General features: G+C 47.1%; 1 protein-coding gene across 4 annotated transcripts in view; it reads left to right on the forward strand.

Annotated features, from left to right (window-relative positions):
* Window positions 1-23,467, forward strand: part of LOC146187715 (DNA excision repair protein ERCC-6-like) — a 374,514-nt gene that overhangs the window by 97,610 nt on the left and 253,437 nt on the right. For all 4 annotated transcript variants that reach the window (XR_014707405.1, XM_084603509.1, XM_084603511.1 and 1 more), the window contains exon 7: window positions 6,005-6,139. Coding sequence is in view for 3 of the 4 variants with exons in the window: in XM_084603509.1 (XP_084459635.1) it covers window positions 6,005-6,139 (135 nt within the window). In the remaining variant the exon portion in view is untranslated. The remainder of the gene's footprint in view (window positions 1-6,004; window positions 6,140-23,467) is intronic.

The raw sequence follows: 23,467 nt of genomic DNA on the forward strand, positions 1-23,467 counted from the left end.
GCTTGTCCTTGTCTTGGAGGATTCTCGTCAGGCCGCTCTTCGGGATGCTGTACTTCGTCGCAAGCACTGTTTTAGTAAAGCGACCACTGTCGAAGTCATTGATGATATCCATCTTCTTTTCCAGTGCAAGTGCATTGTGCTGTCATTTCTGCGTAGCCATCGGATCCTGACTTCGCGACGAAATGTCGCTACGACACCGAACAGAGGTTCTAAGGCTTAGGCCTAACTGAATATGGAACAGCACGCACACTGCAACAATAAGCAGCGACGCGGCGCACTGTGCGAGAAAACCCGAAACTGCCGAAACCGTCGGGAGGTCTGGGAGGTTGAGGGGGAGGGGGACACTGCCGAAATCGCCAGGAGGTCGGGGAGGTTGAGGTTGAGGGGGACAGTGATGCGCACAACGATGACGCTGCATTTGCCCAACTAGTTTTGGTTTCAAGTTTGCTTCTGGTTTCGTTTATGCGATGGTCGAAAAACTTGAGTTCCAATTAACGAGACTTTTTTTACATTGCGTTGATAGAAAACCAACCAACTCTGATGAGTTTGTTTCGTTTAAGCGTCTGTTCCGTTTAACCGATTTCTATTTATTGAGACTCTACTGTAGTAACGGATTAACCAATTGGAAATGCAAGCAGCCATTCAATAGCTTAAAGAACGCGATTACAAGGCGATACTGAAAGAGCTGGTGGACTGATAAGATATGATGTTCATATAATAAGGGACGAGCGCTAGTGGAAAAAGTGCTACAGGTGATAAAGCGGATGGCCTGATTTTGTATATGCTGTGCAGACCCAAGATAGACAGGTCACAGCAGAGAGTTCTGACAAAATTTGATTCACTGGAAAAGGTAATGGCAACCCACTCCAGTATTTTCTGCCAAGAAAACCCTAAGGCCAGTCACAATAGCATTAATGATAGGGCGGCGGAAGATGAGCCCCCCAGGTTGGAAGGCGTCCCACATGTTACTGGGGATGAACAAAGGGCGATTCCTAGTAGCTCCAGGACGAATGAAGCGGCTGGGCTAAAGCCAAAAGGACACTCAGTTGTGGATGTGTCGGGAAGCGACCGGAAAGTCCGATGTTGCAAGGAGATACATCACATAGCAACATGGAATGTAAGATCTATGACGCAAGGTAAACTGGATGTCGTCAAGCGAGAAATGGACAGATTGAAAATTGATATCTTGGATATCAGCGAGCTCAAGTGGACTGGAATGGGAGAATTTAATTCCGGCGACCATTATGTCTTTTATTGTGGGCACAAATCCAAGAGAAGGAATGGGGTTACTCTAATAGTAAACAGAAGAATGGGCAAAGCAGTGCTAGGGTGCAACCCCAAAAACGACCGAATGATTTCACTTCGGATCCAAGGTCACCCTTTCAACATAACAGTTATCCAAGTCTATGCACCAACCACTACTGCTGAAGAAGCTGACGTTGAAAGATTTTATGCTGACCTGCAATGCCTTTTAGACCGCACTCCATCATCAGATGTCCTTCTTCTCATTGGAGACTGGAATGCTAAGGTGGGGAGTGAAGAAATATCCGGAATTACAGGCTAGTTCGGTCTTGGTGAGCCAAATGAAGCTGGGCAGAGGCTAATACAGTTTAGTCAAGAAAACAACCTGACCATAGCGAATACTCGTATTCAACAGCACAAGAGGCGCCTGTACACATGGACTTATCTTCAAGGTATACTGTGCACACACAAAACAAGGATGAGAAAGGTACACAACAAGCGCAGATGTGTACCTTTCTCGTCCTCGTTTTGTGTGTGCGCAGTATACTTTGAAGATATGTCTGACCGACTCGCCCAACAACGCACTCTTTTAAACACTTGGACTTCACCTTCGTCTGTACAGGAATCAGATTGATTATATTCTTTGTCGGCAGAGATAGAGAAGCGCTATATAAGCAGTAAAAACAAGGCCTGGGGCCGATTGTGGCACCGATCATCATCTTCTTGTTGTCAAATTTAAGCTTCGATTGAGGAAAACGCAGAAACCTAGAGTGCCTTTCAGGTATGATCTGGATCAAATTCTCTCAGAATATGCTGTGGAAGTGAGGAATCGATTTCAGGAATTAGATCTAGAAGACAGAGAGCCTGAAGAGATGTGGACTGATGTTCGTGATATAATACAAGAAGTTGCTACTAAGGTAGTTTCAAAGCAAAAGAAATGCGAGAAAGCAAACTGGTTATCTGAAGAGGCTTTGCAAATAAATGAGGAAAGGAGGGTGGCAGAGGTTATGGGGGAAAGAAAAAGGTACAAGGTCCTCAATGCGGAGCTTCAGAAAATAGCAAGAAGAGATAAGAATGCCTCCCTGAACACACAGCGCCAAGCAGTTGAGGACAACAGCCAATTGAGGAACACAAGAGCCCTGTATAGGACAATCAATCGAAGATATCAAAGGAAGCTTCTGTGCTAAGCTGGGTGTGATAAAGGACAAATGAGGCAGGGACCTCACTGAAGCCTCAGAGATAAAGAATAGGTGGCAGGAATACACAGAAGAACTGAACAAGAAGGACCCGGATGTGCAAACCCAACATAAGACGGTTGTGATTACTGATCTCGAGCCGGGCATTCTGAAGAGTGAAGTTGAATGGGCCTTAGCCAGCCTGGCTAAGAACAAAGCTAGCTGAATTGATGGCATTCCAGCTGAGTTGCTTCAAAACCTCAACCATGACGCTGTTAACGTTCTGTATGCATTATGTCACCAAATTTGGACAACCCTGCAGTGGCCACAGGATTGGAGGAGGTCAGTTTACATCCCCATTCCAAAGAAAGGCAGTGCCAAAGATTGTTCCAACTACCGCACGATTGCGCTTTTTCGCATGCTAGCAAGGTAATGTTGAAAATCTTGCAAGGTAGGCTGCAGCAGTATGTGGATCGGGAGCTTCCAGACGTACAAGCTGGGTTTCGCAAGGGCAGAGGAACTAGAGACCAGATTGCCAACCTTCGCTGGATCATGGAAAAAGCAAGAGAGTTCCAGAAACGCATCTACTTCTGCTTTATTGATTATGCGAAAGCGTTTGACTGCGTAGATCACAGCAGATTGTGGCAAGCTCTCCAAGAGATGGGAGTTCCAATTCACTTCATCTGTCTCCTCAGGAACCTGTATGAAGAGCAAGAGGCCACAGTCAGGACTGGGCATGGTCTTACTGATTGGTTTCCGATTGAGAAAGGAGTGAGACAAGGCTGCATACTGTCGCCCTGCCTATTTAACCTATATGCTGAGTGCATCATGAGGAAGGCCGGTCTGGACGAGTCTTCAGCTGGAGTGAAGATTGCTGGAAAATGTATCAACAGCCTTAGATATGCGGATGATACCACTTTAATGGCAGAAAGTGAAGTGGAACTCAAGAGACTTCTGATGCGCGTACAAGGAGAGAGTGAGAAGTTTGGGCTTAAACTGAACATTAAAAGACAAAGATCATGGTGTCTTGCCCTATCAAGTCCTGGAGCATCAAGGGACAAGAAGTGGAAGCTGTGACTGATTTTCTCTTCTTGGGCTCCAAGATTACACCGGAAGGAGACTGCAGCCATGAAATTATAAGACGCCAGCTTCTGGGAAAGAGAGCCATGGCTAGCCTTGACCGCCTAGTAAAGAGCAGAGACATTAGACTGCCAACCAAGATTCGTATAATTCGTGATATGGTCTTTCCAGTTGTGATGTATGGATGCGAGAGTTGGACTGTGAAAAAGGCTGACCGCTGAAGAATTGACGCGTTTGAATTGTGGTGCTGGCGGAAACTCTTGAGAGTCCCTTGGACTGCCAGAAGATCAAATCAGTCGATATTGTCGACCATAAACCCTGACTGCTCATTAGAGGGTCAAATTCTAAAGTTAAAGCTCGGCTACTTTGGTCATCTGATGAGAAGAGAGGAGTCGCTGGAGAAAGATTTGATGTTGGGAAAGGTTCAGGGTCACCGGAGAAGGGGTAGGCAGCGAACACGATGGTTAGATGGCATCCTTGAGGTGCTGCAGATGAAGTTATGTGATGTTAGGAAGATAGTGAGAGACCGGAAAGCATGGCGTGATATGGTCCATAGGGTCACGAAGAGTCGGACACGACTGAACGACTGAACTGAACTGAACTGTGCAGACAATAAATAGCAGTTGTAAGTATTTCCCCAAACGACAATCTCGTTAGTGAGGCGACTGTGAATGAAAGCATAATACAGAGATAAGAGAATGTAACAAGTAAAATATGGGCGTGCTTTAATGAGAGCTCGGATGCCAAACATAGATAATTTTTTCAGATGAGTGATTTGGGCTGAGAATTTAAGTGCAGAATCAAGAATAACGCCCAGAAAGCTAGTATTATTGGAATCTGTAATAGTGTAAGAACAGAGGGTTAACGTAGGAGTGCAAGGAAGGATTTTCTGGCTACTTTTGAAGATTATATTAAGACACCATTTTGTTATGTTACTCAAAATGGTATTCAAATCAACAGTAAGATCATCAATGAACCTGTTAGATAATGACGCGGTAGTATCGTCCGCGTATAAAACACAGTGAGTTGGACTAATAGAAGTAGGAAGGTCATTAATATATAATATGAACAGTAAAGGTCCTAAAATAGATCCCTGAGGAACACCTTGGTTAATAGTTTTATCTAGAGAGGTAGTTCCATTAATATTAATTATTTGTTTACGATCTTCTAAGTAGCTTTTCAGAAGGAGAGATACAGTCCCTACTATGCCATAACATTCTAGTTTCTGTAGCAAAATCATATGGTTAATCATATCAAAAGCTTTTGTGAAATCTAAAAACACAGAACCAACAAATTCGCCATTGTCAATGCCATGCTTAATGAATTCAGTCAAAGAGATAAGAGCCAAGCTTGTTGAACTGCCAGACCTAAAGCCAAACTGACAGGGGGTAATAATATTAAATTTATTTAGATAATTGTTTAAGCAACTGATTATTAATTTTTTAATTACCTTACTAAGAGATGATAATATAGATATTGGACGATAGTTACCTAGATATTGTTTGTCTGTCACCTTTTTTGAAGACCGGAATGACTTTCGCTATCTTTCGCTTTTAATTGCACCGTTTCTTGCCCCCGGGCATTCGAAGGTATTTTGAGTAAATAAAAATACATTTTTAAATCCAGGATTCCACGGGAGCAAACAATTGACTAGTTGTTGTCCCCTTGTTTTGAACTCTGCAGTTTGTTTTATTATTTCGCAGGGCATGAAAAAATGAGGAAGACAGCCTTAAGTCTCTGCCCTGTTTTAATTCAACGTACGGGAACCCCAAGAGGAGTCAGTGGCGGCTATTTGGCAGAACGAGCTGTGCTATTGCATAATACTGGTCACAAATGTTTGCATTGTCCAGTGGATTGTCATGCATCCCTCATGGTGTAATTAGAGAAAATGTGCAGTGTGACCATTGTGACCATACCTGAGGCCAGCTTGGCAGCACAGTAGAACTTTGTGCTGGGTGTTGGTGCTTGGCCAATGCACAGGGCCCAACATGTGGGGCACAGCTCTGCTCGCAAGATGGGGACTCTCCCTCGCGTGGGTAGCATTTGTGTCAGGGGACTGCCCGCAGCATGATTTTTATCTTTAAGGTGTGATCTGCACTTATTGCTCTAACCTGATGATGGTTTGCGCATGTATTTCAATCAAGAAGGGAGTCGTGATACTTAGACTGAGGTGGAAACTGCCGGACCTTCCAGTGGCAGCTCAACTGTGGAGACAGGATGTAGAAATGCCAATTTTTGAGGTGCTTTTATGGCCAGCATCTTGCCTGCTTTCAATGCGCTGCAGAGCAGTTAATGACACCACAATTAACTGAAATGAAAGTGAAAGTTAAAAACGAACTCAAACACATTGTAAATGGAAAAGAATATCAACAACCTGTTTTATGTGCGAGGTGAAAAGGGTGGAAAATATTGCCCTAAAAAAGAAATGGTAATTTAGATTTTTAGTCAGCTGTGTATGATGCTACTGAAGGTGGCCAGTATTGAGAGGACTCTTTTTCCTCTGCCAGGGAGCATCGGCGCCAGAAGCTGGTGGAGAAACACCGGAGGATCATGGAAGGTGACGACTGCTCCTCGGAGGAAAGTGCCATCGAGGTGGACGATGAGTTCCGCGTGCCCAAGGAGATCTGGAACAAGCTTTACCGGTGGGATGCTGTGTGCAGATGCATGTGGCCGCTACATCAGCGCCGTCTCTGGCACTGAGGCTAACTTCTCATTGTCCTCCTTGAAGAACCACACTAAACTTTTATGAATAACAAAACGGAGCAAAGACACAACCCACTGATATTTAATGGATTCGTTTTATAAAGGTGGTGCACAAGTTCTGCCTATGAGCCAGAAAACTCGCATCATATCAGTTCACACTGGGGGTTTTGTCTTCATTCTGTTTTGCTGTTTGTAAAAGTTTAGTGTGGTTCTTCAATATGTACAATGAACTAGGCCCAATTCTTATTGTTTCTCCAGAGAGCAGCTGTTTGGAACAGAGGGAAAAGTGACCCACATGGGGGGCAGGAATGTTTGGCTGAGTGGATGTGGTGCGTTTCCTTTTATGGGGCAGTTGCGAGTCTGCGAAAACGGTATTAATGGAACAATTTAATTTCACCGGCATTCTTGTAACCAGTATATGATGATGAAAACAAAGCGCAAACACACAAAGACAGAGCAGAGAAGTGGACGTCGGGAGCACAATGCATGCGCAAACCTTTTGTCAGTTGTCACTTTGTTCTTACAACATTGCTGGAGAGTGAGGAGGAAACCAGGCAAAGAAACGTTTTACGACATCAGGAATTCTTTTTGTGTGATAAGTACTGATGGCGAACTAACAGAGCGGTCTTCATGGCTTCGATCAGCTCGCGTTCTAGCTTTCCTTTATGGCTGGCCATTACCGACGTGTTCCCCAGCATTCTTTGCAATGGGTGGGGAGGCCATTGTATAAGGATCTTGCATGCTCTCTTAACCTGTCCTATTGAGGCAGCGACCTGTCACGTCCACAAGAATGACACAGCTGTTCCAGTGCTGGCGCCCGACTGTCTTGGCCGGCCGCAACACATTTATTAATAGCTGTTTAACAAGCGCCCCCTGCCGGATTGGCAGATATACAACATCCCTCCCCTCTTTACAGGAAAGGGACATGCACAATAAAAGTTCATGAACAGAACGAACCACAACAAAAAAAAGTCTATGGCGAATATCGCACCACAGCCCTCCGAGTTCGGCTGCTGCGACGAAGGGGTGTCCGCTGCATTGGCCGCGTTGTTCCGGTACACCCCAAGGCGCCAGCGTCCGCACAGGAACACTCATGCGGTGAGTTCGCATTCTCCTCAGAATGGCCTGAGGCGATGTCTCCAGCAGCAGTAGCAGTCGTAGTGTCAGGTGACAGCACATCCTCTTCCCCAGCAACGACGTTGTCAGCCAAAGTGCTCGGGAAAACCGCGTGAGGTGCTGCTCGTACGTGATCGTGGTGCCTCGTCCACACGCGGCCATCCGGAAGTCTCACCACGGCTGCAAACCCTTCGTCCGACTCCACCGCCTCTGGCACCCAACTCGGCCCAGGTCGGAAATTCCGCACGAATACCTGTTTTCCTGGCTCCAGGTTAGTCGCCCTAACTGACATCCGGTTCCTGCGAACATTTTCGTGTAGCTGCTTCACCATGACTGCCTTCCGGAGATCTGGTCGAAGTAAGTCAAGGGCTGTTTTCAGCTTCCTGCCCAGTAACAGCTCAGCAGGACAGCATCCAGTTACCTCGTGCATTGTGGTCCTATATGTTAGCAGGATTTTAGCTAGCTGTGTACAAATATCTCCCAATCCAGCCTTCTTCAGTTTCTGCTTGATGGTCTGCACGGCCCGCTCCGCTGCGCCGTTGGACGCTGGCTGGTACGGTGGCACCAGTACCTGTTGGATGCCGTTAGGACAACGGCCCGGCAAATGCCGGGCTGTTGTCCGACACGACGTCTGGCAAGCCCTGACCTGCAAAAATCTGTCTCAGACTCTGGATTGTCACTGCTGCGGACGGAGTCGTCACTGGATAGACCTCTATCCGTTTCGAAAATGCGTTCATCACAAAAATAAATACACATTCCGCACCGGACCGGCGAAATCCACATGCAAACGAGACCACGGCCTCTCAGGGAACGGCCATGGCCTAACAGGCGCTGGCTTTGGCATCTACTGGTTCTCCTGACAAACCCGGCATGCCTGGACCGCTGCCGTAATGTCTCTATCCAGTCCCGGCCACCAAACATGACTGCGGGCGACAGCTTTCATTTTTGAGATCCCGGGATGACTTTCGTGTAGAAGATGCAGTACTTCAGCCTGTAGCGATGCAGAAATCACCACTCTGTTCCCTAATAAAATGCAGTTACTCTGGACGCTCAATTCTGGGAACCTAGCTTCAAATGCTTTCCAAGGCTCTCCCAAGGGAGGCCCTCTACCCGTCCACAAAGCTTCTCGCAACTGTACCAAACATGGGTCTTTGCTAGTGGCTGCTGCCACGACTGAGGCTGATAGCACTTTTGGATAACAACCCTGGAGCATGAAAACTTCTGTAGGGCATTCAACATTAGCCTCCCTCACTGGCAGGGGCAGCCGACTGAGTCATCAGCGTGAGGAATCTGTCCACCAGGCTTGTAGCTCAATACATAGTTGTATCCTGATAAGAATAATGCCCAGCGGAGGACATGCGGAGAACATGACTCTGGTATAGGCCTGTCTGCTGCCAAAAGACCCAGCAGCGGCTTATGATCAGTCACAACTTCAAATTTGCGACCCCAAAGGTACTACTTGAAGCGCGTAGCTCCGAATAATACAACAGCGAGTGCCTCTTTGTCCAGCTGACTGTAGTTCCTTTCCGCCGAGGTCAGGCTTCGCGACGCAAAAGCTATAGGTCGCTCCACTCTGTCTGCTTCTCTCTGTGTGAGAACCGCGCCAAGGCCATAGGGCGATGCATCCGTGACTAACACTGTAGCCCTCCCCGGATCGAAATGTGCCAACGTCGATGCTGATGCCAGTAATGCCTTACTTCGGCAGAATGCATCTTCCTGAGCTGGCTTCCAAGACCACGGTGGGCCTGGACTCGGTAGGTGGTTGAGCGGGTGAAGTACTGTTGAAAGCTGGGGAATGAATTTCCTGTAAAAATTAATGAGGCCGATGTAGCTTTGAAGCGTTTTGCAGTCTCGTGGTTTTGGAGCCAAAAGGACCGCTTCAATGTTCTTAGGGCTCGACTGCAGGCCTTTGCTTGTAATGACATGGCCCAAGTATGTTTCCTTCATGAATTCGCACTTGGCCAGTTTCAGGCGGAGCCCTGCTTCCTGCAGGCGTCCAAGGACACTGCACACATTCTTTCAGTGATCCTCATCGGTCTGGCCAGTCACCAAAATGTCATCGAAGTAAACAGAAACGTGCGGCAGATCACCCAGCAAGTTGTCCATTTCACGCTGAAACAATGCGGGCGCTGACACCACGCCAAATGGAAGCCTGGTGAATTGGAAAAGCCCTTTCAGCGTATTGATTGCGACCAATTCCTGCGACTCTGGTTCCAACTGTACTTGTTGATACGCATCCTTTAGGTCAAGCTTAGTGAACTTGACACCGCCACTCAATTTCGCAAACAGCTCTTCAATTCTGGGAATCGGATAGCTTTCGCTGACAGTTACTGGGTTAATGGTGACCTTAAAATCACCACAAATACGTACTCTGCCGTCTTGTTTGACCACAGGCACGACAGGTGCGGCCCACCTCGACGTCCGGACAGGGCGTACAATGCCTTCCCTCTGCATGCGTTGCAGCTCTTCTATTACTTTGTCTCGCAATGTAAATGGCACCTGCCTCGCTTTAAAAAACTTTGTTTTTGCCCCTTCCTGTAGTGAAATCTTGGCCTGTACGCCTTTTAACATACCAAGCGACTCCAAGAAAACGTTTACGAATTCCTTGACGAGGCTTGTCACGGAACAGACTGCCTTAAGCTCCTTTGGTTTCGTTATGGTAATCGTGAACGCTTCCATCCAGTCTCTCCCCAACGACGTCGGATATGGTCCTTTCACAATGAACAGTGGCAGCGTTGCCTCGCGGGCTCCTAACTTCGCAACGGTCGTAATTTTCCCCAGAACTGCCGAGAGCTGCCCTGAGTAACTTTTCAACTTGACATCAGAGTGCTCTAGCTGTGCTCCGGGAAACATGACGTTGAACTTGACCTCACCTATGATGGAGACACTGGCTCCAGTGTCCAATTCCATCTCTAGTGGTACGTCATCCACAAGCTTGTTAAGTGCCGCAATGTAGTCGTTGACAGACTCACTTCCATGCCTCCGCCTCGAGAAAAATTTGAAACTTGCGACGACTTCGGACACCCTCGGCTTGAAGTGGGAAATCAAAACTGCGACAATTGCCATGAGCGTCGCATCCGCAGGCTTCGTAGGTGCAAGCAAACTTCTCAGCAGCGAATATGTTGTCGGCCTGCAGGTTGTCAGGAATACCGCTTTCTGCCTTTCTTCGGTGACGTCGTTGGCAGCGAAGTACAGCTGAGCGTGCTCCTGGTACTCCGCCCACTCGGTTGTGTCCGCGTCGAACGGTTCCAGCTTTCCGGTGGTCATCTTCACCTGTTAATGGCGCGCGCTTGCCACGCAGCACACTAAACCAATTTTGCCACAGGATCCCATCCTCGTTGCCAGTTGTCACGTCCACAAGAATGACACGACAAGTCAGCTGTTCCAGTGCTGGCGCCCGATTGTCTTGGCCGGCCGCAGCACATTTATTAATAGCTGTTTAACAAGCGCCTCCTGCCGGATTGGCAGGTTGTCAGTATACAACACGACCTGTGTGGCCAATACAGTTCTGACCACAGCTCAGAAGGATGCAGTAAACAACGCCCTTGTTGCAGCTTTGTTCCTTGCAACGAGGGCATCTTGCATCTTGGCACGCTGCCAAGAAATGAGCTGCGGATGAGACGACTGAAACGGAGTGCGACATGCAAGCGATAACGCTGGCGATTTCTGCCGTGGCGACACAGAAACCTTGTCTTGAGCTGCCGTGGTGGCTAGTACAGCAGAGGGACGCAGTTCCAACAAGTTGGAAATTTTTTGCTCTGTCGCTGCCGCTCGTCACTGAGATTGCTTAATCGCTTTGCATGTGGGCGAGCTGGCCTTCACGCTTTTTTTTTTCTTTCCACATTCTCGAGTGCAAAAGTGGAGGGTGGGTTCATTATGCGAGTGAGTTGATAACGTGACAATTACGGTATCGTTTTTCGCATCGTAAGTGCCGTCCCAAGCCGATTTCTGTATATCGAATTATCGATATATCGAACTATTTCGCGATCCCATTCGAGTTCGATATATCCGGGTTCGACTGTATCGAACTCACGGAATATCCCCTTGAAAATCCAGTGTAAAAGTATAGGAAAGCCACGTCATATATCGAACTCAATTTCACCGGTCGTTCGATATATCGAACTCCGCACCACGCACTGGAAAGTGTGCCTTCCCCAAAGACGATCGCATCACCCTTGGCCGTTTGCCGGGTGACGTTTTTAAGCCATGCACGGAAGGACTGAGAAGGGACAGTTCTGCGACGGCTGGTCTGGGCAGCGCCGCGCCCATTCCCCAAAGGTGCGCGCATCTGCAGGTACCGTTTCCCACGCCAACACATGACATTTGCAAGTCATGTGCGTGGGTATGCCCATTCTTTTGCCGAGCTATCTCTCTCCTTCAGCACGCGCTACGCACGTGCCAAGCCAGCTCAGCCCGTTTTCAGACAGACGTCGGACACGTTCTCCAGCGTGTGTTGCGAACCCTCTGCGCATAGCGGCTGACATGGCTATGGCGCCTGCGGATGTTAAACGGCAGCTCCCTGTTTTTTATTTTTTTTTGTTTGCAAGTCATCCTTTCTTATTGTTGGGCTGTTCGGACATTAAGAAACTGTGTTTTTTTTTTTTTTTTTTTGCGGGAGTTTTTTATCTTTGCATGTATGAATCCGAAAGCACGCGGTCAGCCGCTGCGATCATGACGCCCGCCCCAAGCACGGCGTGATAAATCGAACCAGGCTTGTGCAATCAAGCCATCACGGGCACTCTGCCAAGTTCGCTCCCCGCCACCGTAGGAGATATCAAAAAATAAACGCGCCCTGACGTTATCGCTGCGCAGCATCTTGGCACGCTGCTAAGAAATGAGCTGTGGATGAGACGACCGAGTGACGCGCGCCATCGACATGCAAGCGAAAACGCTCTCTATTTCTGCCGCCGCGGCAACACAAAGACCTTGTTTTGAGCTGCCGCGGTGGCTCCAGCTGCGAGAGGGACACAGTTTCAACAAGTTAGAAATTTTTCGCTCTGTCGCTGCGTTCTTGTCGCTGAGATCGCTCAATCGCTTGCATGTGAGCGAGCTGGCCTTAACACATTTTTTTCTTTTTTTCAAATTCTCGGGTGCAAAAATTGGAGAGTGGGTTCATTATGTGAGTGGGTTGATTACACGACAAATATGTGATCGTTTTTTCGCACCGTAAGTGCTGTCACAAGCCGATTTTTGTATATCGAATTATCAATATATAGAACGATTTCGCGATCCCCTTCGAGTTCGATGTATCCGGGTTCGACTGTATGAGCACACCAGGTAAGATCACTGCTTAACTCTTTCCCCACTGTGGACAAAATGGCCTTTTCCTGTAGGTTTCAGTCGACTAGTTTTTCTGTAAAAACTATGTCTAAAATTTTATACTACAGTCGAACCCGGTTATATCGAACCCGGATATATCGAATTTTGGTTATATCGAACTCGCGGAATATCCCCTTGAAAATCCCATGTAAAAGTATAGGAAAGCCGCGTCATATATCGAACTCAGTTTCGCCGTCGTTCGATATATCGGACTCCACACCACGCGCTGGAAAGTGTGCCTTCCCCAAAGACGATCGCATCACACTTGGCCGTTTGCCGTGTGATGTTTTCAAGCCACGCGCGGAAGGAATTAGAGGGGACAGTTCTGGACAGCGCCATTCCCCGAAGGCGCGTGCATCTGCAGTTATCGTTTCCCGCACGCCAACATATGACGTTTCCAAGCCATGTGCGTGGGTGTGCCCATTCTTTTGCCAAGCTCTCTCCTACAGCACGCGCTACGCATGCGCCAAGCCAGCTCAGCCCGTTTTCAGACAGACGTGGGACGCTTTCTCCAGCCTGTGTTGCGAACCCTCTGAGTTCACTGTACCCTCTGCGCGCGGCGGCTGACGTGGTTATGACGCCTGCGGACGTTAAGAAGCGGCAGCTCTCTCTTTTTTTTTTTTTTTGCGAGAGTCATTCTTTCTTATCGTTGTGCTGTATGCGCAACGTAGCCTGCGTACGTTAAGAAGCGGCAGGCTTTTTTTTTTTTTTGGCGGGAGCCGTTTATCTTTGCATGTATGAATCAAGGGAAGCACGCCATCAGCTGCTGCGATCATGACGCCCGCCACAAGTGCGGCGTGATAAATCGAACCAGGCTTGTGCAATCAAGCCATCACGGGCACTCTGCCAAGTTCGCTCCCCACCACGGGAGGAGCTATAAAAAGAACGCGCCTTGACGATATCGCTGGGCAACATCATGGCACGCTGCCAAGAAATGAGCTGTGGATGGGACGACCAAAACGGAGTGACGCACGCCATCGGCATGCAAGCGAAAACGCTCGCGATTTTCTGCCGCAGCGACACAGAAACCTTGTTTTGAGCTGCCGCGGTGGCTCGAGCGGCGAGCGGAACGCAGTTCCAACAAGTTGGAAATTTTTCGCTCTGTCGCTGCCGCTCGTCGCTGAGATCACTCAATCGCTTGCATGTCAGCGAGCTGGCCTTAAAGCATTTTTTTTGTTTTTCAAATTCTCGGGAGCAAAAGCGGAGAGAGGGTTCATTATGCGAGTGGGTTGATTACGCGGCAAATACAGTATCGTTTTTTCGCATCGTAAGTGCCGTCACAAGCCAATTTTTGTATATCGAATTATCGATATATCGAAGTTTTTGGCGATCCCCTTTGAGTTCGATATATCCGGGTTCGACTGTATACACGAAAAAAAAGCTAAATAGATTCGCTTTTTAGGCATACAACTTTGAATATGAAGTTATGGGTTGTAACACGCAATATAATTTCCCAAAAGCCATATTTTAGAAAAAAATTGAACAAACTTGATGAAATGCACTTGTAAATGAAACAACAAAAATTTAAATAATTTTTCGAGATATACAAAATGCAGAGCATTATATTGGCCACTCCCTGTGAAAAAATAAAAGTTCAGCATTGAATAGTGTTTTTGATGCATAATGAGCTATCAACAAGGTCCGCTGCAGAGCGCCATGCTGAAACGTATTCCCGGTTTCCTTCTTGGGCAGAAGACCACTCTCTCTTTTGCAGGAGGCAAGATATGGCGCCCAAATGATGTTGACATCCTGGGAATGAGATGAGTGACATGAATGACATGAATAACAAAAAAAAAAATACATCCAGAGGGGTCCCAGATGCATGCAAAACAGGCCAACAAAGTGTGGCCACCGATGTTGTGGGTTGGTTTCCATCGTCATCGGGGTCGGAACTGAATTCAACGATAAGGCAGCATCTTCAGAGTCACTGCTGCTTGGGTTATTGATAAAATCGGTCGTAGACAGTGTGAAATTGTCAGATTTGCAACGTTTCGAAGCACGCGTTTGATGTGGATGCCGTCATTCTCGCATGCGACTCCGCCGCTGCTGCGTGCTCGGAGTGCGTTCAGAAATAGCCAGATAAAAATGTAAACTGCGCAAAAAAACGGGACAATAGGCGACGGAGCACTAACACAACAGGAGCGCGGTTTATTTATTTATTTATGTGTGTCGTGTTCGTGCTCCTTCGCCTACTGTCCCGTTTTTTCGCGCGGTTTACATATTTATCTGCAATGAACCAATCGCTCGCAAGAACAGTCACCTCGCAGAAAAACATTACAAAACAATAAAACACAACTACACGCGTAGCATGTCCGTGAGCGACGCGGGAAGGTTCAAAATTTGCTTGCGAAGTCATCGTTAGCGGGCCAGAGTGCGGCTGCTGGTGTTCCGGGCTAGTTTCCGTCGTCAGCGGGATCGAAACTGAATTCTGGCGGTAATTGGCAGCATCTTCAGAGTCGTTTCTGCTTGGATCTTCGATAACATAGATCATAGATAGTGCGTAGTCATCAGATTTGCGACATTTCGAAGCGCGCGTCATCGACACGGATGCCGCCATTCTCGCATGCGACTGAGACGCTGCCACGAGTTCAGAGCGCGCTCAAAAATAGCCATTTCGCAGGGAAAATGTAAACAGCTTAAAAATATAAAATTCAGTTATCCGACTAAACACTAGATAGTTTAGCGTGTCCTTGAGCGACGCGGAAGGGTTCAAGATCAGCGCGCGAAGTCATCGTTAGCGGGCTAACGATGCTCAGTGGGCGCGGTAGGGAAAGAGTTAAGGTTGCGCCAAGGTATTTGTAAGATTGCACGTGTTCTGTTCAATAGTGGTGATGATGACAGTGTAGTTAAATGTGAGTGGGTGTTGACGACAGTGAAAGGAGACTTGTTTGCATTTGTTGGCATTTAGGTTTTTGAGCTACTGGTCACACCATTGCTGAATATGATTAAGGAGGGTTGCTTGGTGGGATTTGTTAGTCACTGTGCGGTAGATGATGCAATCATCAGCAAACATGCAGATCTTGCATGTTAGATGTGTTGGTAAGTCATTAATGTTGATCAGGAACAACAGTGGACGAAGGACAGAGCCTTGTGGGATGCCTGACTAAGTTAGAGCAAGGGAGGTAGAAACTTGGTTGTTAACAAAAACAAACTGTGAGCGGTTAGTCAGAAACTCTAGCTTTAGTAGTAAACGCTGGAGATGCCAATCTCTGTTGGCAGTGCTTTCAGATGGCAGCTGAAACATTTTTCTTTCTTCTCTCTGCTGCAGGTTCATGCTCAAGGGATGAATCTGAATATGCATATAATAGGAGGTGTAAATTCGGGATAGCTAAGATAACAGTGCCGACATGCTTGATAAGAGAATTTCATGCCGTTAATAATGCCAGTCGTGGAAGCCAGGCGCGATTGTAAACTGGTATCCAGCTGGTGCGTGAGACAGCATTGTGCCATGAATACGCACTCACTGCGCAGCGTATACGCTGCGCAGTGTGTGCGTATTCATGGACTGGGGCTTTACTAAAGACTGCCTGCAAGATAGAAAGTCTTCTTCGATATTCTTGCAGGTGTGACATGGGAACGCCGGCCCAACTGTAGGGCAGTGGCTCTGTCCAGCAATGCTCTGCGCGGTGCTTTTGGCAGCTATGATTTTTTTCAAAAATGCTTTCTGCAGTTCTGACCTCGCTGCATCCTTGCGTGCACCGTGAGGCCAGCGTGGTGGAATGGCGTTGACTATCAAAGCAGCCACCTGCTTTCACTAGAAGCTTCATGATGATGGTGTTAAATAATAGCAAATGTGGAAATGTTTGAATCCACCTGCAATACAGTGAAACCTCGTTATAACGAACAGTTAAAAAATCGGAAAATAGTTTGCTCTATCCATAATTCGTAATATAAAATCTCGTACAGTCGAACCCGGTTATATCGAACCCGGATATATCGAATTTTGGTTATATCGAACTCACGAAATATCCCCTTGAAAATTCCATGTAAAAGTATAGGAAAGCCACGTCATATATCGAACTCAATTTCACCGGTCGTTCGATATATCGAACTCCGCACCACGCACTGGAAAGTGTGCCTTCCCCAAAGACGATCGCATCACCCTTGGCCGTGTGCCGCGTGACGTTTTCAAGCCACGCGCGGAAGGAATGAGAGGGGACAGTTTGGCGACGGCTGGTCTGGGCAGCGCCGCGCCCATTCCCCAAAGGCGCGCGCATCTGCAGTTGTCGTTTCCCGCGCGCCAACACATGACGTTTGCAAGCCATGTGCGTGGGTGTGCCCATTCTTTTGCTGAGCTATCTCTCTCCTTCAGCATGCGCAACGCATGCGCCAAGCCAGCTCAGCCCGTTTTCAGACAGACGTCGGACGTCTCTGCTCCTGAAAAGTTGTCGCGGCTTTGCCCTAAAGTGAATGGGCAAAAGAGTGGCATTGATGCATGCACGAAGAAGCATGACACCTGCTTCGTCCCCTGTAGAACGGGGGTAGTCTACAAGATTCCTCTGTCATGTGGGAAAACCTACGTTGGACAGACGGGCAGGTGCATAAACGACAGATTGCGAGAGCACCGAAGAGCAGTAGGATCCCTTGTAAAGAGCAGTCATTTGGCCTTGCACTGCAGCCGCTGCCCTAGCCCCACCAGTCCATCATGCACCCCTGCGTTCAGCGACACACGTGTGCTGCGCAGCTTCAAGCAGCAGTTGAGCAGGGAGATATTTGAGGCCCTTGAGATTCACAATCAAGGTGATAATTGTGTTAGCAGTAGCTCGGTTGTGCTGTCACCCAAAGAGCTGGAATTTTTAAAGAGGAGAATGACACGTGGCCATAGGTGATGAGGCTCTAATCTGTTCGATAATGCAGAGGCGAAGGTTTGGGAGCATGCGCTCAAGTGATGACGTTGAAAAACTTTTTGTATATATTGATGTTACGTCCATTAAACTATCAGTTGAAGATCAGCGTTTGTCCCTTGTCTTTCTCCTTTAGTCCTGTCTTTAATTTTACGCTGCCAAAGTATGCACTCTACTTATCAAGACCAACTAGCCCGTCTTTCTACGTTAACTAGTCGGACGCTTTCTCCAGCGTGTGTTACGAATCCTCTGCGTGCGGCCGCGCGGCGGCGGACGTGGCTATGGCGCCTGTGGATGTTAAGAAGCGGCAGCTCTCTCTGTTTTTTTCTTGTATCCTTCTTTTTTTTTTTTTTTTTTTTCGTGAGTCTTTTTTTTTATTGTTGTGCTGTACCCGCGGCGTTGCGTAAGATATGGCGGCTGTGGACGTTAAGAAGTGGCTTGGTTCTCTTTTTTTTTTTTTTTGCGGGGGTGTTTATTTTATTTATTTATTTTTTTATCGTTTATCCTTGCATGTATGAATCCGAAAGCACGCGGTCAGCTGCTGCGATCATGATGCCCGCCCCAAGCACGGCGTGATAAATCGAACCAGGCTTGTGCAATCAAGCCACTCTGCCAAGTTCGCTCCCCGCCACCGCAGGAGCTATCAAAAGATAAACGCGCCCTGACGTTATCACTGCGCAGCATCTTGGCATGCTGCCAATGAGCTGTGGATGAGACGACCGAAACAGAGGGACGCACCATCGACATGCAAGCGAAAATGCTTGCGATTTCTGCCGCCGCGGCGACACAGAAACCTTGTTTTGAGCTGCCGCGGTGCCTCGAGCGGCGAGAGGGACGCAGTTCGAACAAGTTTGAAAATTTTCGCTCTGTCGCTGCCGCTCGTCACTGAGATCGCTCAGTCGCTTGCATGTGAGCGAGCTGGCCTTAACGCATTTTTTTTTTTTCAAGTTCTCGGGTGCAAATTTGGAGGGTGGGTTCACTATGCGAGTGGGTTGATTACGAGACAAATACGGTATCGTTTTTTCGCATCGTAAGTGCCGTCACAAGCCGATTTCTGTATATTGAATTATCAATATATCGAACTATTTCGCGATCCTCTTCGATTTCGATATATCCGGGTTCGACTGTATGTAAGAGCAGCAAAATTCAATCGGAGAAGGCATAGCAACTCGGAGGGTGCCTGCTTGAGTCACGTTCATTTATTTACATGCAAAGAACTGCGTTATCGCGGCCTGCTTTTTTGTGTTGATCGCGTTCCATATCACGCCCTGTTCCAGTTTGCAAACACTCAACAAGGGCAAATCCACTGCTCTCAACAGCACTGCAGTGGCGGCGCAGTAAATCCAATGCAGCAAGCGCTTGTGAAGTCGGAATGTTCTCATCGTCTGCAGGGTCAGCCTGAGCTTCGTCTGTGCGGGATGTTCAGAAACTTCCACAGTGATTTCGGCGTCCGTCAGTACAGCCGTGGTTGCCACGAAGTCGTCGTCGCCTACAGTCTTCTGCAGTCATTGTTGCGGGCATGTTACCAACAAAACGCGAAAAATCTTTCCAGGCCTCATCAAGCTTGCGGAGCTTTGCTTTTGCTTCATCGGGATCGTCTCCATCGTCACTCGATGCACGGGCCTCTGCTGGAACAAAGCCTGCGTGCCGAAAGCAGTTGGCAATCGTTTTGCCTTTGACGCTGTCCCGTGCTGCTCCCAGCAAGTCGATCTTCCAAGTTCTGCTTCATACGAAGCTTCACGAGAAGAGTGTCAATCAGTCTCCTCTTGTAAACTACATTGAAGGCCCTGATTTTATCTCGAGCTTGGTCGTTAACCTCAGTGCTGCTCTTTTTTTCACGTTCACTGCCATCACAGCACTACGCACACCCGCGCACCACACTCTACCTCCACCGAACGCTACGACGGCCATGCCGCGACACCGCTGCTAACACTAAAACGCGAAAGACTCAAAAACCAAAAAGGCAAAAGCAGCATTCGATCGCGCCACTGCTGCCGCTGCTGAAGCGGCGCTGTCAGTGATTGCGAGATGCGAACGGTTTCTAATGGCTTCCGTGATCACCTCCGTACGCGTGTTTTGAGCACACGGAGGTGACCTCGGAGGCCATGGATTTCTTTGGCTGTCAACTCTCAATGCCGTCGGGGCATCTGTGGCTCTGTAAGCGCCTGCGAGGTAGTCCTGAACGTTTACTGTGCCGCACAACACACTTGTAGTGCAACGAAGCCTGCCTCCTGCTATTAAAGTGAGGTAGTGCTCGGCGTCGCGAAGTTTGTAATATCAGATTTATGCCGAACCGCATTCGCTATGCGAAATTAAAAATACATGTGTTTGGCAAAAATATTTCGGAGGAGTTCGATATATTCAATAATTCTTTATACGCGTGTTTGTTATATCGAGGTTTCACTGTATGAGGTGGAAACCTGACTCGCTGAAATCGGGGGGGAAAAGCTCGTATTATGTGCCAGTTTTTATGATGTTTGTGCATTGGTTGATAATTCCTTTGGGAAGTGGTGGGGCTCAGTGCACAGCCACCAGTGTTCCAGAGGGGGCAGTTTTTTCTCTCGCCTGCTTGAGGTAAAAGGAGGCCCCACCTCATGTATAGCAAAAGAGCACTGTGGGAAAAAAAATTCCACAAAAAATATTGCAGCTTTGGCTTAGTGGTCCTGTCATACGACCGCCCTTAGGTTGCACATCCACCTTCTCTCTCCATTAAAAGTGGGGTTACGCAGGAGTGTCCCACTGCTGAAGCTTCAGGGGCTGAATTGCACAATTGCACAACAATCACATCAAAAATCTGTCACAAACTGAGCAGCTAGCTGTGCTTTGGGTTGATTCAGACCGGTGGACCAATCCAAGTGAGATTGACAGGTTTGCGAGTAGCTTTTGGGATGTGGTCATTGCACAAAAGAACAAAGCTGGGCAAGTTGGTTTTTGTTTTGCATATTAAAACAGCACGAGAAAGACTGAACAAGCACATCACGAGCGCTGTACTTTCAACTGACGATGTATTACACACACATCAACTTACACATTTTCTTTTCGTTAAATGAAATACGCAGAAAAAAAAAAACACGTTACAGCAAGAAGGGTCATGACAAACCAGTGGCAATGACTGTTTGCTAATGCACGCAGAATCGCCCTTATCAGTGTAATACACTTTTAAAAAATCTCTTACTGTTGTATCCTTATGTTTGAAAATAACACAAGTTTCGTGGAGCAAAGCGTTGCACGTGTGTTCTCGTTGTCTACACTGCACAGCTAGATTTGAGCCACTTGCTTTGTCCAGGGAATCACTCCCTCAGTTGGTCATTTAAGGCGGGACACGGCTCTTTGCAGCCTAAAATCGGTCCAAAGATTATTTTTTCGATTTCTTCATTTTCGCGTAGCTGAGAGGTTTCCGCAACAACCTGCAAATTTTGGTTAAAAAATAGCGCACATTACAGTGTTCCAGAGTTGCGAATCTGAACACTTGGCCCTTCAAATTGAGGTCAAATCGCGCTCACTAGCATCATTTTGGTTTCGTTCGAAAGACTGATTCAGGCTATTTCCACGTCCCGATTAACGTCCGTCAGCGAACACCCGAATCGGAAAACTAAGAGACAAAATTGCACGAATGATGCGGTGCTTTTGGGTTCCGAAAGCATGCGACCCAAGAGGCCACTTTTGGTTGGCTGCCGGCGTCGACTGCTTGGAGCCTGGTACCATTTTGAAAAGGTCGCACAGTTAGGCCTAGCTGGTTTAGCGGCGTTCCGTCATCACGACCATGGCGTAAAACGCAGAAAACTTAGGTTCGAGCTTCATACTGGTCTAAAAGGCGAAGAAAGGTAGGGATAAGAGGCGCACCATCATGTTATCCGTAATCAGCGATGAAGCGCCGACGCTCCGCGATGGGCCGATAAGGGCCTGTGGCGCTCGGCACCACAGATAGGAGAGTGAACGATTTCTTCGAGGCGATTTCTCCTGTGTACGAGCATCGTAATTATGACGATGCAGATGAAAAAGTGATACCTAAGCAGTTTTCATGGACACGACAGGTCGAACACAGAAAAGTTTGCGACGCGGCAATCGCGAAACTGCATTGCGCGCGGCATGCGGAAATTTCCTTTTGAGTTACAGGGGCAATTATCTTGATGAGAAACTGTACGTTCACACCAAAATCCACTTATCGAGTTGCTGTTAGCCTTAGTAATTCAAAAATATGCCAAAACCATTTCACTAATTTTTCAAAATTGAATTTTGGGCACAGTAACCATTGTGGAGGAGTGATATCTTGGCTTCTATACTAGTTGTCAGGAAGATAAACTCACAAGTTCTGCAATGACACTACTTTTTAACCGCTGTTTGCCAAAATTAATTCTCCAGCCACACTGCTTTTTAACCACTGTTCTTTTGTCAAAATTATCAAAATAAATCATCCCAGTCACTAAAATGAGCTTTTTCTTCGGCAAGCTTTGTCAAGCTTGCCATAGAGGGAGAGAGAGACAACTTTATTGGCCAGCGTTAGATGGTTTTTGCCTTGGGTCGCATTCAACTGCTCCAGGTGGCTGGCAGTTACTTTCTTCCAAATCAGCCTAGAATGCTCATCTATGCTTCATTGCAGTCCTTTGTGATTGTAGATCACAATTTAAAAGTATAAATTTAAAAAGAATGGTTCTAAAAGAGATTAATCTCCTTTTTCTCGTTTTCTCAAAACACCCATTATTTACTTCTTGCTCATTTGCGTAAGCAATATCTCTGCCTTGAATAGAGGTAGAACCATAATTTTTGTTGTGGCATGTAGCTAAAAGTGCAAAGCACACAATGTTAGGAACAGATTTTGCAATTATTTCAAAAGTTTTTCTGTTTTGCTCTAGATCGGGCACCCACATTTGGAACAGTGGACTTTGAACTGCTATAAATTCGCTAATATTTGCTATATCAAAAAAGTGCTCTTAACATTGTATTCCTTATGCTTTCTTGTACCTAGCAAAGTGTCCTTGTTAATTTTTTGTAGTGCGGTTATTTTTTCATTGTTTCTGCAAATTATGAATAATTGATTTCATTTATCTTTTGCCAGTTGGAAAAATGGTTACATATTCGAAATCAGTGCAAGAAACTGAATCAGAATAACAAGATTTACCAAGTTCGGTCAAACATTTAGACAAACAGCTTTAAGAGACATGTCGTGCCTGAGCAACATACCACATACTGCAAGACAGGGGAATTCGGTGTACACTACTTTTGGTTCAGTCTACCAGTGCGGTTAATGGAACACTGAACTTCCTTCCTATTATAGAGGAGCAAATATTTCCCAATATATTCTGCATGAAGAAAACACGACGTCAGCTTCAAATTTGCGCCCCACTTTCTGTAGACAATGAGATGCCGAGTAAATAGCTATGGAATAAGTGCAGTTTTCGGGTGCTTCACGCTTATCTTTTGACCATCCTTTCGCATAACCTTCCGATCATCATGCCATAAAAATCGGCCCCTGGAAATTTTGCATTTCATATTTTCCTCGACTTGAGCGGCTGGAATAAAGGATATGGGGATGCCATCTTTTACCAAGTATGTGGTGAATATAACCAGCAAACATGGCCTCAGTCCTACGTCCAGGAACAGTGCCTTCCCCTGGTCCGTGGCAATTGTTACTATTACTGACAAAAGTCTCCAGTACAGGATGAATACAGCTGTCGCTTCTTACAAAAATGAGGTAGTCATTCGTGTACCTAAGAACCTCTGGTAGCACACAGTGATGCCACACGGGAACCAATACATATCCCGGAACGCTGTACAAAAACACCTTCATTCCAGGCAACAATTGTTGATCTAAGGTACATGCACAGTACCTCAAGAAAATCGTCCACCGATGCACGCCACGCATGTTGTGGAAGTGCACCTCGTCATTCTCTTCCGCAGTCCCTCAACAAGCGCAGCAACCAATCATGAGGAATCGAATAGTACAAATCCTCGACGCCCAACACCGGGATCGTTATCCTGCAGGTGTAT

The sequence above is a fragment of the Amblyomma maculatum genome, chromosome 5 (assembly GCF_055883805.1).
Source record: "Amblyomma maculatum isolate TAMU_Amacu chromosome 5, ASM5588380v1, whole genome shotgun sequence".
Lineage (NCBI taxonomy): Eukaryota > Metazoa > Arthropoda > Arachnida > Ixodida > Ixodidae > Amblyomma > Amblyomma maculatum.